Genomic DNA, 14,768 nt, shown 5'->3' on the forward strand with positions numbered 1-14,768 from the left:
CCGCCCCCTCATTGGCTCTGCGCAGAGCTCCCCGCGCACACCAGCGACGCTTGGGCGTAACCAGCCAATCCCAAGAAGGCATACTGCCGACGGCCCCCTCAGAGCGCCGACTACAAGCCCCAGCATGCATTTCGCCGCGCGGGCACGTGCTGCGTGCTCCTCCCTCGGGGGTGCCGAGCCAATCCGATTCCGTTTCATAATAAGTTAGGAAAGCGCAGCCAATCAGAGCCCGCCGTGGGAAGGGCGGGGCCGCGAAGGCGCGAGGCTGAGGGACGGTGTTGGTTGTGAGGCGCGAGGGTGCGAGTCCGTCGCTGTGTGAGGGCGGCGGCGGCCATGGCGGCGGGAGGGCGCGGAGGGGGGGCCCCGGCCGCCGCGGCGCTGAGGCTGGCCCTGCTCCTCGGGGCCGCGCTGGGCCCTGCCCGGGCCGCGGTGTATTTCCAGGAGCAGTTTCTGGACGGAGGTTGGGCGAGGGCAGGGGGGGAGAGGGGGCGGTGGGGCGGCTGCCGGTAACGGCTCCGGTAACGGCTGTGAGTGTGTGAGCGAGTGGGGAGGGAGCCCCGCTCGCTGTGCCGTGCTTAATGACCCCACTCTTGTCTTGGCGTTGCCCTTGCGGGACAGGCGGCTGGCGGGAGAGGTGGATGAATTCTGAGTGCAAGCCAGACCTGGGGAAGTTTAAACTCACTGCTGGGAAGTTTTATGGAGATCCAGTGCGAGATAAAGGTATGTGGGTTTAATGACAAATACGCTACGGGAGCCATCTCAAGAGCTGGGGATTTGCCGTCCATGGCAATAAAAGTATTTTTTCTTTGCAAATGGAGACAAATGTAAGTTTGAATATTCCACTGATATCTTTACAGGTCTACAAACTACTGAAAATTGTAAGTTCTATGCTATCTCCTCACGATTTAAACCATTTAGTAACAAAGGGAAGACTCTGGTCATCCAGTATACTGTGAAACACGAGCAGAAGATAGATTGCGGTGGGGGATATGTTAAGATTTTTCCCTCAAACTTGGATCAGAAGGACCTAAGTGGAGATTCACATTATTACATCATGTTTGGTGAGTTTTTAGTTATTTCTTCATTGCTAAAATACTGTCACTGCTGGTGTGCAATTCTTCAAAGATGGTTGTGGAAATGGTAGAAAAAACATAAAGGAAGGCTGTCTTAAAAAAATAAGGATGTTGTGACTGTAAGGAGTTAGCTCTTCCATGCTTGAGAGATCTCTAAATATGTATTAACAAAATACATATTTATGTAAACATTCTGAGCTGATTTGAAGGACATCGCTGAAAATGGTTGGAGTGAGCTTAGAATAAAAGTAGTTGATCGGCAGGATTTATTTTCTTTAAGACCTTTGACTGAAACAACATATTGTAGGCCATTCTCTGCCCTTACATGCTTCTATGTAGTTTCTGGTGACTTAGTGAAATTTGTACATTTGTACGTCAAAGTGACATAATTGTCATTATGTATCTAATATAATTATATAGTTATTCAGCTTGTGCCATAGATAATTTTTATTTTGCCTGGATTTTTGTTTTCTGTTAGTTCTATTACAGAACTAAACCCCAAACTACACAAAATCTAATTCTAAGGTAAATTTGGAGACTTTGAGTAGAAGCCACATCATCCATTAAAAATGGAATGGAATATAACAAAATACGTGGAATGGGAGAGATGACTAGCAGTATCAGAAGGAAAAGGTAAACAATCTGTATTTGTCTGCAAAGAAGTTAAGGATATAATCTCTTTGTAGGGCCAGATATTTGTGGATCTGAGACAAAGAAAGTCCATGTTATTTTAAATTACAAGAATAAACCCCATCCAATCAAGAAACCGATCAGATGCAAGGTAAGTACACATTTCAAAGATACATAAACTTTAAAATAAACAAGTTACAGGGCTATTAAGAAGGGAAAAAAAAACCCAAACACCTAAACAACTATTCCGAACTTGTAACACCTTTGAGAAGTTCTACTTGTCATCCTATCTTAAAAGACATATTAATTTTGGGACTTCAGATATTTCTTAGTTCATGATATGTTTGCAATTTAATGATTGCGTTCATAATACCTGATACTGATACAGGATGGAACAAGGTTGCAAGGGTGCTGGATGCTATTAGGAAATGTCTGTCTTTGTGTTTCTGAAGTGTAACTTTAATTCCACGATTCCTAGTGAGAGAGTGCTTTCTTGTGATATAAATGTAACATCCTGGCTATATTTTCAGTATTTTTGCTTTTACCCTGTGTTGTAAGCTGTTTTATATGCCTTTGCTGTAGGTATTTGGGATATAAATAAGTTGTATTTGATATTAACTAAAATCATTACTTTATCTAATACTATTTTCAATCTTCTGACGCTTCCTCCTGCCAATCAGACACAGACTGTGTTTTCTTGCAACGATTCACTTTTGTTCAGAGACCCAGATGGGAGGACTGGAAAATAGATGTGAAAAACGTCATTAATTTTATTTTTGCCCTCTAGGAGACTTTGGGAATTATTGTTTCTTACTACTGCTTATGAAGAATCCATTAGAAACTAGTATTTTAATTCTGGCGTGAGGCAGTTCCTAAGAGCTCTATTTAAGGTTCTTGAAAAATGTTACTTTCTTTCTGTGAAACCCAGGTTGATGGATATACACATCTATATACTTTGATTATAAGGCCAGATCAGACTTACGAAGTAAAAATTGATAACGAAATGGTTGCATCTGGCAACTTAGAAGATGATTTAGATTTTTTGCCACCGAGGAAAATTAATGATCCAACAGTGAGGAAACCCACGGACTGGGATGATCGCATCCAAATTGATGATCCAAATGACATCAAGCCTGAGGTAACTGGCTCGCCTTACTCTGCATTGTTGAGGTTTTTCAGTCTTGCTGAATACACATTTGATCTCATTAAACTGTGCACTAGTTTTGCTTTCTTAATCTTCCCGTCTCTTTTTAAAGGATTGGGATGAACCTGAATACATCATGGACACTAGGGCTGAGAAACCCGAAGACTGGGATGATGCTGTGAATGGAGAATGGCATTATCCTATGGTCAAGAATCCTCTATACAGAGTATAAATAATTTTGTAATCCTAGCTATGGATAACACTTTAAGCAACTTTTCTTTGCCTGACCGTATTCAGAACGTCTGGTTTATCCTAGGGGGAATGGAAACCAAGGCAGATTGATAATCCAAATTATAGAGGAGTTTGGCCTCATCCACAGATTGACAATCCAAATTACTCGCCAGACTTCAGTATCTACAGCTATGAAAATATCAGCATCATTGGACTGGATATCTGGCAGGTGAGATGCCTTTAGTGGAAAAGTTACTGGAAAACAAAGAACCTTTCTCTCGCTGAGTGTATAGCAACCTGTTTACCCTTTGCATATAAACATTATCTATTGCTTTGGGATCTTAGGGACCTACGTCTTTAGCTTGCTCTTATTTAAATATATGTACAAACTTGAAAAATCTGTAAGACGCACTGATCTTCTGTTGTAGTTATTGTTTGGATCAAAATCATCCACAGGTAAGCGAGGGGCCTAAACTAACTTGTGTAAGCGTTGTAAAGTACGACCTACGCCATCTGACTCGGGGTGCGTAACTGAGGCTTCAGGCAGCTCAGTTATTCCTGACGTACCCGAAGATTAACGAGGAGAAAACGGCCCTCTGGGCTGCCTCTGAGATCTTCCTCTGTCTGGGGTGTCTTGACTAGCCAGTGATGAGACTTAAAACTTCTTAAAGAGCAGTGAAATGCCTGAAGTTAAAACAAGTTCTTTAGATTCTTGAAAACAGTCGTCCAACGAGATAATTCTTCATCAAATCCTGCAAAAATCTATGGGGTTCTTAACATGATTACTCTATATTGAATATATGATATGAACATCTTGTTTAAAAAAAAAAAGAGATGAAAACTCTTAAGAAAACAAAGAGGCATCCTCGTTTTTTTTCCCTATTCCCTCAAAGGTGAGAGCTGGCACAATTTTTGACAACTTCTTGATAACAGATGATGAGGTTTATGCAAAAGACTTTGGAGATGAAACGTGGGGAGAAACGAAGGTAACGTGAAATTCTTGTGTCTGTTTTGGTTCCTTATTACCACATTTTAAAAATCCCCTGCCTAATCTGATCGAGAGCCTATTGGTGCATAAAAATGAAATCTTAATATTAGGGTCCTGAAAAGGAAATGAACATAAAGCAGACTGAGGAAGAGCAGGAGAGAGAAAGGGTTACAGAAGAAAAATACTTTGAGCAACGGTTTAAGAAAAAGCTAGAGAGAAGGAAAGAATCTGGAAAGGCTAGAGCAGTGAGGAACACTGCCGAGAAGGAAGAGCTTTAATTGTTATTTGAAAGAAGTTCACATTTTTTTCACTTAGGGGTTTTTTCACTTAAGGATTCTGATATTTTGTTAACAGCTTGTTGAAATCTGCACCAATGGAGTTGTATTAAAACAGGACTTTTTTAAAAATTCAACATTAAATTTCGTGACCAGTTTCAGTTATTTTTAATAAAAATACCATAACATAGTTAAATTCTGTAAAGAGAAGGTTAATTTTTTTTATTAACTGTGTCTTAACACTGCTAAAATGTATTAAAAACATCTGTAATAAAGCACTAGGTTTTGGAACTGGTTTGCACTTTCATGGTTTAATATTAAACGTAAAATTCTTGCTCATTTTTGTTGAGGAAATATCATAATAAGCTTTTTGTGATATTTCATTAAGGGGTTCGGCATGTCAAATGTGTGAAGCATGTTTCACAACATACTTCCAACTAAGGAGGAGATAAGCTTCGCTAAGCTTCTGTAGTAACTGTGCACCTGTCAGGGTTTCACGGATTACTGCAGCTGCACCGACGCCGCGAACACACCGTGGCTGCTCGTGGCTCAGCTGCTGTGGAACCTTCTAGCTCTCCGTCCGGGGGTGGGCCCCAAGCGACAGCACTCTGTCCACCCGCAGATCTGCCCTTAGAAATTTGAATGTGTTCAGACAATTTTTTCCCCTTCACAAATCTCACATGAATGCATACAGTGCCTGGAAGCTGTCTTCATTTTTTTTTTTTTTTTCCCCTAATAGGGTGCTGGGGGGAGGAATCTGAATCAATGACTGACGTCCCTGTTTTTCTGTCTGACCTGTCTTGTAACTCACTCTTGTAACTTGTTCAGTCACTTCCTTCATCCCTTCTCAGCTCCTCCTGCTCTTGTGCATTTCCTTCTTCCCCCCCATTTACAGCATACAACTAATGCTATAAATTTAGCAAAACCTGAAGCCAGACTTCCAGACCCAATGGTTTTGCATTTACATCTAGGCTACCCCGACACTGCGGTAAGGAGATAGGGAGCAGGAGGATCTGTCGGCCCGGCCAGTTGTAGCCTGCGGAGCGACTGAGGTCAAATTCTTTCGCTTCTCTTTGAGCGTTATTCCCTGTAAAACAATTCCAGTGACGCTGTAGGGTGAAGAACTTTGAGAGCTGTTGAAATACACTGTAATGACAGTCGCCTTTTTACCTTTTTTCCTAAACAAATTCTTGTTGATCTAGCTCTTACATGGCCACAATGATCTAGCCTCATTCAGGCTGTTGTTCAATATTTATACGTTGCAGTCAGGGATTTGCTAACTTTGTTGTATTTGATGCTGAATATTCGATCACAGACCAGAGGAAGCTTAATTTGGTGAGGTCCGTTTTGACAAGGTTTAGCGTAATGAAGTAAAATAACTGGATGCAGGTCATCCAGCCAAAAGGTCGATCAGTGCCTTGCCTCAGTTACCTGGAAGCATATTCCACAGGGCAGCTGCAGTCTTCCCCAGACCTACTTTGTCCATAACGTAGGTAGGTCACCGCCAGCTTCGCTTGAGGCAGCTGGAGGAGAGCCAAGTCCGGGAGCAGAGAGACTGCGGGAACCAGGGGCTGAGCTGCGGCAGGACGGGACGGCGGGAGCAGCCCCAGCTCCTCGGCGTGGGGAACGGCTGCCGGGGACAGATAAGCCGCGGCCTCTCCTCAGCTGCCCGACCAACTCCCGGGCGGCGGCGGCCCAGCAGGCCCCGGCCCCCGCCCGCCGAGGCCAGGCCCAGCGGGGCCGCACGGTGCCAGGCGCGGCCGGGCGGCCTCCCGCCGCCGCTCGCCCCGCCTTCCCCCCGCCCCGGCCGCTGCCCGAATCAGTGGGAGGAAGATGGCGGCGCTCATCCCCCTCAGCCAGCAGGTAACCGGCCCGGCCCGGCCCGCCGGCGGCCGGACCCTGCCGGGGGGGAACAGCGGGGGGCGGCTGCGGGGAGACGCGGGCCCTCTGGCCCCGGCGGCTGAGCGCCGGTCGGGGAAGGGGGCGCGGGCCCTCCCCGGTGCGGGTCCTCCTCCCGCAGGCGGGTGCATCCGGGGCCGGGTCGGCGCTGGGGCATAGGCCCTGCCTCTCCCCGCGGCCGCGGGGCGGCTCTGCCCGCGGGGGGAGAGGGTCGGTGCGCGGCGGGGAGCAGGCCCCGGGCGGGGGCGAGGGGGGCCAGCAGCCCCCGGCTGTCCCCCGCCGGCGGGCCGGGGCTGAGCCTGTCGGGGACGGGCGCCGGCCGCTTCTGTGGGGGCACAAAAGGCGCTGGCGCCCTCCCTTCATGGAGGCCCCCGCGCCCTCCCCTCACGGCGGCCCCGGAGCTGCCCCCCCTGGGGAAGGGGCAGGGCAGCACCGAGGCTTTCCGAAGGCTTCCCCACCCCGAGCTGCAGCTCCCCGGTTTGAGCTGCGGGGACGAATGCGGTCCGGTGGTCGGAGGTCCGGGGCTGGGCTGCGGGAGGGACGGGGCTCTGCCTTTGGTCACGTCACCCCGTTTTCCTTGTGTAACAGGGGCTAATGCCGCCTTTAGCTGTTGGGGTGTCGTGACTCTGCTGAATACTCGGGAGGTGCAGGAGTAGGGTAGTCGTAGGCGCGGGTACACCAGGAAAGGAGTCGGTACGTAGGAATGAAAGGGAGGTTTTCCCCCATCAGGAGGAGAATGAGGCTGCTGCAGGGGAGTGGAAGACCCTGAACCTTGGAGCTTGTCTCGCACAAGGATAGCGTGCCTCTGGGAGAGGCGGTGTTTCCAGCTCTGGTTTAATGTTTGGGATCCTTGAGAAGACTGTTGTTGTTGTTGTTACAAGTTGTTTTTGATTAATTTCTCACCCAAATAATTTAAACCCGAACAGTGTGATCACTGTTTGTTCTTTCCCATACTCCGGTAAAGATAGTTTACTTATTTCCTTTTAAAACAAAAAAAAAAGTAACACCACCCCACCACCCCCAGTCCCTTGAAATTAAAACTGTTTTCTACACTGTGGCTAGGCCAGTCAGGAATTCAGAACAACTGCTATCGGTAGTTCAGATTATTTAACTGTATCGATTTCCTTTTAATAATGGACTTTTATTTGTGAAACTGAAAATTTATCTTTCAGTGGAGTTACATGATGCTTGGGTAGTATGTGATTTGCTGTGCGTCTTACCAGAGCGCGCTGCTTTTTAGCTTCTGAATAGCAGTAGGAGTCCTGATTAACATCTGTTTAATTAAATGAACGTGTTCAGAAGCATCTGAAAACATCCATGCACATACAAACTGTTACCAAAAGTTTTCAAGTGAAGTAACGTGGTGCAAAATAAACTCTGGACTTGAAAGAGTTTGTTGTTCTGGAACTTCTGTAGTACGTTGGTAAAAATGTCTCAAATACTTATTATACTAGAAATCCTGCTTCTGTGTTGTGTAAATTCTAATTGATATTTGAGAGACTGGCATTAATGATATTTTCTTTTGTATTCATAATATATTATGATGAGGGAAAAAGGGCCGCCTTCTGTGACATATTGGTTATTTTGACGTATTATTTTCCAGCTAATTCAATTGAAGCATTCTAGTATAAAAACTTCTTTTTCTCTATTGAACTGTCAAGAGTAATCTAGCTGTAATCAGGGCAGTAAACAGAATTTCCCTGGAAATTCATAAACTTCCTCTTTTAAGAGCCTCAATTTCCTGATTACTACAGAGAGATGTTCTAGTTATGCAGAAATGCCAGAAATGGTATTAAAAGGAATAGGAGGGGTTACATGCGCTGTAACGTTGAAGCATGTTCACTCAGAAAGATAGGAAATAAGAATGTTGATGTCAACATATTAGGAGCTATAAAGAATATGGGTAATTCAAGCATGTGAAAGTGTTTAATTATATTTGTTCTCATAAATGAATTTCATTATGGTTCTTTTGTTCTATGAAGTTATGTTTTTACGATGTTATGGAAGAGAATTTAGATGTCTAACAGTATGCAAACTATTTAACAGGTTTCATCTGTCTTTGTTTCAACTGGCTATGCATAAAAACAGTCGAAGATCAAGCATGTAAAATCAGTTCTTGGAGTTAAACAACTGAAACTGGATTTGCTTTATCTTTGATAACTATTTTCTTGAGTATTTGATCACCTTATCAGTGGTCTTTCCACTGTGCCAGGCGTGTTCAGCCTACAGCCTCTGGAGGTCATGGAGAGTTATGTTAGAGGTATTGGGACAGCGCAGATTGTTTTGTAGCTCGGTCTTCTGAGACAACTCAGGATACTTGGCAAGTAGAGTAAAGGCAAAGGTAATCTTTCTGGGGCAGCAGCAACCTTTTTTTGGCTCTCATCTTTGTGGAACACCTTGGTTTTCCCCCTTTCACAGTACCTATTTTCATCCATCATATGATGTGACAAGAGTGGCTGAAAGAAAATTGTGAAACAAGAGGACACCAAGGAAAAAAATTCACCTGATCCAGAGTTCTTTGTGGCCCTGAGATGACCTCAGGAAAGAGGGCTGCTAGGAACTGGCTTTATTAATTGTTCTGGTGGCAGCAGCTTACTCCTGCCTTTTTCCCAGACTTGTGTTAAGGGACGTGGAGACGTATCCATGTGCGTGTACTGCGTACCACAAATGCAGTGTACCAGATCTGCTGTGAGAGTGCAAATGCAAGACTCAAACTTTAAATTTGTACAGGAAGTCAACTTAGAGATCAAACAAGGCACCAGGGTTCTGAAGTGTCGTTTTGGGAGACGGTGTAAAGTGTTGGTCATAGGTGACGTTTTGGGGAATGTGGAGTAGGCATAGAAACCAGAGGGTTGTTAAATTGTAAGTCCAGCTGAACTGCTGTGTAACAGGTTATATCCTTTGACCACTCATCGGCTGCAAACTCTTCAAAATGTTTTTCTCTGGTTGCCAGCATTGACACTGTCTTGTGTAGGTTCTTCATCAGCAGATGTCATCAAATTACAGAATCATCCTGAATGATAGTGATGTAGTCACATGTGGTGACGGGTAGATAGGCAGCTATGCTATTTTTATCACTTGAGCCCATTTTGTCTGGTCTGCTTCATCACAGAGATGCAGCCATTTAGGTAAATCGGTCAGGGAGGCTTAATCTTTGTCAAATTCTGCAAGTAGAGAGTAGAGTGATGAAGTGCTTTCCAGCAGCACTTGGATGAATATATTGCTGTAGAAGAAACTTCACGGCATTTAAGCACGTCACCCTGGATTCCTGCCACTTCTGTCAGGTAAGTCAGCTGTATGTCATGGCTGACAATATCAAATGAGGATGACAAGAATGTCTGGTGATGGGATGAGATCATTCAGTACTGCTGCTGGAGCAGTTTGCTCTGTATCTTGGTATGAATCCAGTCTCTGCGTGCTCTAGGATACTCGCCAAATTAGTTAGAGGAGCTTGTAGCTGGTCTTTGGCTAGCTTCTCTGAGCCTTCTGATAAATGAGAGGTATGTGGTTGGGTGATAGTTGGCTAAAGCATACTAGATTTTGTTCAGAGTTGGACAATTTCCTACTTCCACCTTTTCTCTGAATGATGTTTCCAACTTTGGACAGGAACAAAGTGCTTATCTATGCTGATCGTTTACAAGCCAGCAAAAAGATGAGTCAGATTTATGAGTTATGGTTGCAGCTTTCTTCTGAACTCCTGTCCACCTTCTGGAAGACCCAGAGCTTCTGGAGTGTACTGGTGGAGAATGCAGTGGCTTATTTTGTTGATGGATATGAGTGAAGTACAATTAAGATGTTTAGGAAGCTTTTCTGAAAATGCATGATCTTTCTAGCCAAGTAGAGCAATTGATCTTGAAAGAGCTCGGTGTTCGCTTGTTTTGATTAATAGGGTTTAATTATTTTGGATATCTCCTTAAGTTAAGATTTGGCATGTTTATTGTGGACTTACAGGAAGATTCTCTTTGTGTAAAAGAAAATTTCATGCTCTTCATCGGTCTTTTCTTTCATCGTATTTCTGTCTTCCTTCCCCTCAGTGTAGGCAGAGCATCCAGAAATCCACGTGGATGACAAGGAAGAAGGCAGCATTTGGGAGGTGGCATACCAGTGATCAGAGTTAGTGCAAAATAATCATTCGTCAGATGTCTGACTTGTGTCCTGTAGGTGGAGAGCAGTTGTCCCAAGCAGGCTTTACGATGTTTCAACATCTCTGCGTCTCAGTTATTAAACTGTGTTTATTGGGTTGTTTTGGTACTTGTTTTTTAAGGCCTTTGACTGCTCTAAGGGGTGACTTGCTTAAGACTGGATTGTAATGTGTTTGCTCTTGGCATTGAGGCTGGAGAACGGTGTGCAGGTATAAGCTGCACATGGCTAGAACTTGCATGACAATTGCAGGAGGCAACTGAGAAGATGGGTGTTGGGGTTTCTGCCTCTTTTGGCATTTCAGTTCCCATTTGCTTGGAATGTCAGCAAGAGGGAAGAGGAATCTGCTTGTTTAGTATCCCGAAAAGGCAGGGCCTCCCTTTGTGTCTGCTGCTTTTGTGTAATGCAGTGTTAACACCAAGTTGAAAACCTCAAACAACATTGTCAGGGAATTGTGACATTTGTTAATTAACCATTCATTCTATTTTTTTTTTTTTAACTCTGTTTCAGTTTAAGATCTAGTGCTGAAAACGCATAAACACAGACATACTTTGATAGCAGGGCTCTGTGTCTGTGTATATAATTGTCTGCTGAAAATATTCCATAAGTACATACACAATGCGGGAGGTAGTCAAGTCCGCATTATGTTGAAAACTCTGCCTTTGAGATCAGTAGTTCTCAAACTGTGACCTGAAATACCTTGGCAAATAGTTCAAAGCTGTTGTACAAAACCTTATTACATCTAGTGTTGTTAATTAAAAGTGTGAGTAAGTATGAATGCTGGTGAGTAAGAAGTTTTAAGAGGTGACAGGAGTCTCACGGCTGCAAATTTTGGGGGATCTCTGTTAATCCACACTTAGATTTCAAGTATCCGGTTTGGAACACAGCAAATTAACATACCGTTTTATATTTTTGATAGAAGTACTATATGCTTATTTTTTCTGTCCATCCCTAAAGGTGGGCTATCTGTGATTGCAGTTCTTTCTTTGTTTTCTTGACATCTCTCTTGTTTTTCAGTTTTCTGCTGGGAATCCATTATACGAAACTTACTACAAACAGGTAGGTTCTTCAAAAAAATCTTTTTTAAAAGTGCAGTTTCCTCTTCCCCAAGATTTCCCTCTCTTTCCTTTCCCCATTGCAGTGCTAAACTTCTGTAAATTCTCTCTGCTGAGTGGTAATGCGTGCTTGTATAACTCCTTTTGACCTAGAGGCAAGAGGCGTTTCATTTCTTATCTCTGCTTTTACGACAGACATGCTTCAACTGAATGTGAATTTTTATCTTTCAGGTAGATCCAGCATATACGGGGAGAGTTGGGGCAAGCGAAGCTGCGCTGTTTCTTAAAAAATCCGGTCTCTCTGATATTATCCTTGGAAAAGTAAGTTGAAGGAACTAGCTAATGCAGCAATTATCTGTACACTCGCTTAAGTGCAGCTAACATTGAGCAGAAGGGGTTTGCAAGAAGGAATTTGGTGGAATGCAAATCAGATCCGTTGAACATTAGGTTAACCACAGATTGGTAGTAGCTCCAAGGTATTGTTCTGACTTTCATAGGAATCTAAAAGGAAAAACTGCCTTTTGTGTAACATTTTTGTTGTTAACTTGAGAATTAAATAACATTGTATGTTATAGCTTGAAAGCTGCAACGCACAGTTCAAGAAGGTATACAACATGAACTGTTGAGCTGAGTTAAGTTTTATTTTAAAATCACAATGGCTTTTATTTTGTATCTCCACAGATATGGGATTTGGCTGACCCGGAGGGTAAAGGATACTTGGATAAACAGGTAAATGAAATGTGCCTGTAGACCTCTCCTGTTACCTTCCACATATTAGCCTTCTTTCAAGAAAACCCTGATATCCGTAGTAGTTATCTACTACGTAAGTTTTTTCTTCTGTAAGTAAGTTTTTTGAAGTTTTCGATTACAACATGAGAGTTTTTTTCCTAGCACTGCTCACATCCAAGTATATTACTCAGTGGGGCTGCTGGAGAAGTTTGGATCTAATTTTCTGTCCCTCTTTTGTTTTGTAAATAATCTGTGTGTGTGATATGTAGATGCATAGTCATTGAGTTTTTCACAAATCCAAACTATGCTTTTAAGATTTATTTTAGAAGTCTTTCTTGCATGAAAAAATACAACTAGCATTTCTAAAAATGGCTTGGAATATCAAATACCAAGTTATGTGTAGAGATGGAGAATTTTTTTTTAAAACCCTATTAATTTTTAAGAAAAATTTTTGAAATTTACTTAATTATGGGAGAGTCCTTCTTAAAAACTAGCTTTGAAGTTTTCTGCTCTTTGTTCCATGCTATTGTAAAGTTTTTCCTGAATCATCTGTAAAAGCAGTAGGGTAGTTGTCACTATGCGGTTTTAACTGACGGGGCTATAGATCTATTGTTTCCATACTTTACTGGGTTGCACATGTACAGTGTTAGTAAAAATCATAAGGGGGTTATTGGAGACAGTGATTTAGACTGGTTGCTTTTTTTAATAGAAAACACTATTGTTTGTAGGGTTTCTATGTCGCGTTGCGCCTCGTAGCGTGTGCACAGAATGGCCATGATGTTAACCTGAGCAGTCTGAACTTGACTGTGCCACCTCCTAAATTTGTAAGTAACGTATACCTAAATGTACGTAGGTATTATCTGAGAACTAAGGCCGTTGGAACGCTGAAATAATCTTCTGTTTCATAAATGTCGTGGTTCTGAGACTTCAGGTTGCTATCAAACTGTTCCTTAAGACAAATGCAGTCATGGCTGCTGTAGTTCTGTCTTCCTGAGTAGTACGTACCAGCCCCTTCCTGAACTGCAAAACTGATGCAAGTTTAACTACAGTCAGCTTGTTCCGGAAGCTGATGTGGCTAAACTCTAAATTTATGAAAAAAGAAAAGAAAAGAAAAAAAAAGATTATTTTTGGGCTAGGTCAACAGGAGTGTGTAGTAAAGGGCATGACTGCAGCTTTGCCTGCAGTAGCTGCTGTGGAACCTCCTTTAGCTTGTCTTAGTTCTGTGTTTGGGTACCTAATACACCTAATGTCCTTATCAAAGTACTGTAATAGTATAAATCAGTACGACTTATTTTTTTATTTGGGTACGTGTGCAGCCTTTTTTCTTTTTTTCAGGGTAGTTAAGCTTCATGTCTATAACCATCTCTTAAAGGAATTAGTAAGGATTAAAGATGGAAGATGTATGTGTGTTTATATATATATATATACACATATATACATATAAATAAAAAATTCTTTAATTTTAGCATGACACTAGCAGTCCTTTGCTGATCACACCACCTTCAACAGAGACTCACTGGGCTGTTAGGGTAAGTGTAAAAGACAACACATTCCATCCATTCTTTAAAAGTAAATATTTTCCTTGTCTGTAATTTTCCCAGTGAGAGAATTTTGTATCAAATGTATTTCCCATTTCAAAAGTCCTCCCTTTCTGATGACAGACTTGTGCACAATAGAGAACATTGAGCTGTAGTTTTATGCTTGAAATAAGTATTAAACAAGCCTTTGACAACCCCTGGTGTGATGTTTTTAAGACACAACGGATTTTAATCTTCTGCCTGGATTTCTTCCAGAATCCTAATAGTAGGCACTTTCATGTTTGTATAAAGGAACCCCACTGACAACAGCAAAGTATTTCACCAAATCCATCCTGAAGTATTAATTTAAAGCTTGAGATCGTATGTTCTAATTAGTTTTCAGTGATACACACAATATATATCATTGGAAAAAAGTAACTTTTGAGACATACATGGGAATATTTGTATTTAGTTAATTTTCAAATGCAAACATTTTCCAAAAGGTAGAAATTGAATAAAATAACTTCTAATGCTGATATATTTTTTTAACTTGCATGTTGTACTTTGAAGTGGGATGCAACTTATTTGGGAAGAATAGTTTTTAGTTCTACAGAGTTTGTCAAAGTTTGTTTAAAACCTGGCCAGCAGTGTTTTAATCAGAATGCATTGTCCTTTTAGAACACTACAGAAACACATCTCATATGGTGCATATTAAAATCTCCTAGCTATCATAACCTTAGCTTTGAAATTAAGCTCCTAAATCTAGCTCCATGGGGTTTAGATTTAAATACAGCATGGTGGCACTTGCAAGAAAGCTTGGAAATTTAGAATGAATACATTACTGACCAGTCTTAATTTCTTGCAAGATCTCATTTTCAACACTCACACAGGCACACTTTTTTACTTATTCAGGCTATTTCTTACCAACTAGGTGGAAGAAAAAGCAAAGTTTGATGGTATTTTTGAAAGCCTTTTGCCAGTAAATGGTTTACTTTCAGGAGACAAAGTAAAACCAGTACTGATGAATTCAAAGCTACCTCTTGATATCCTAGGAAGGGTAAGTATGCTGTTTAGACTTAGCTATTCT

At 42.4% G+C, this 14,768-nt stretch overlaps 2 protein-coding genes across 12 annotated transcripts in view; both read left to right on the top strand.

Moving 5' to 3' along the window:
* Positions 1 to 309: 309 nt before the first annotated feature.
* CALR3 (calreticulin 3) lies at positions 310 to 4,544 on the top strand. 2 transcript variants are annotated; one of them, XM_087768907.1, is made up of 9 exons: positions 310 to 460; positions 619 to 720; positions 858 to 1,061; positions 1,760 to 1,854; positions 2,632 to 2,841; positions 2,960 to 3,073; positions 3,164 to 3,307; positions 3,972 to 4,064; positions 4,177 to 4,544. In XM_087768907.1, the coding sequence occupies exons 1-9, from the start codon at positions 334 to 336 to the stop codon at positions 4,342 to 4,344; spliced, it is 1,257 nt and encodes a 418-aa protein (XP_087625033.1). In that variant the 5' UTR covers positions 310 to 333; the 3' UTR covers positions 4,345 to 4,544. The 2 variants fall into 2 exon arrangements, with proteins under 2 accessions (XP_087625033.1, XP_087625032.1); XM_087768906.1 differs by having other exon boundaries at positions 4,421 to 4,544.
* A 1,527-nt stretch (positions 4,545 to 6,071) lies between these two features.
* Positions 6,072 to 14,768, top strand: part of EPS15L1 (epidermal growth factor receptor pathway substrate 15 like 1) — a 46,657-nt gene continuing 37,960 nt past the window's right edge. For 8 of the 10 annotated variants that reach the window (XM_087768895.1, XM_087768899.1, XM_087768897.1 and 5 more), the window contains exons 1-7: positions 6,072 to 6,204; positions 11,398 to 11,439; positions 11,667 to 11,756; positions 12,117 to 12,164; positions 12,893 to 12,988; positions 13,631 to 13,693; positions 14,613 to 14,738. In XM_087768895.1, the coding sequence (XP_087625021.1) occupies positions 6,175 to 6,204; positions 11,398 to 11,439; positions 11,667 to 11,756; positions 12,117 to 12,164; positions 12,893 to 12,988; positions 13,631 to 13,693; positions 14,613 to 14,738 (495 nt within the window). In that variant the 5' untranslated portion in view covers positions 6,072 to 6,174. Of the gene's footprint in view, positions 6,205 to 11,397; positions 11,440 to 11,666; positions 11,757 to 12,116; positions 12,165 to 12,892; positions 12,989 to 13,630; positions 13,694 to 14,593; positions 14,739 to 14,768 lie in introns of those variants that run through there. The other 2 variants (XM_087768905.1, XM_087768904.1) reach the window with 2 other exon arrangements.

Source organism: Nipponia nippon, unplaced genomic scaffold (genome assembly GCF_047370975.1).
Source record: "Nipponia nippon isolate SJK-2023a ecotype South Korea unplaced genomic scaffold, ASM4737097v1 scaffold_31, whole genome shotgun sequence".
Classification (NCBI taxonomy): Eukaryota; Metazoa; Chordata; class Aves; order Pelecaniformes; family Threskiornithidae; genus Nipponia; species Nipponia nippon.

Coding starts and splice junctions, on each gene's coding strand:
- CALR3 (XM_087768907.1), top strand. CDS start 334: ATGGCGGCGGGAGGGCGCGGAGGGGGGGCCCCGGCCGCCGCGGCGCTG. Junction 1,062..1,759: donor ACATTATTACATCATGTTTG/GTGAGTTTTTAG, acceptor ATCTCTTTGTAG/GGCCAGATATTTGTGGATCT. Junction 4,065..4,176: donor AAACGTGGGGAGAAACGAAG/GTAACGTGAAAT, acceptor TCTTAATATTAG/GGTCCTGAAAAGGAAATGAA.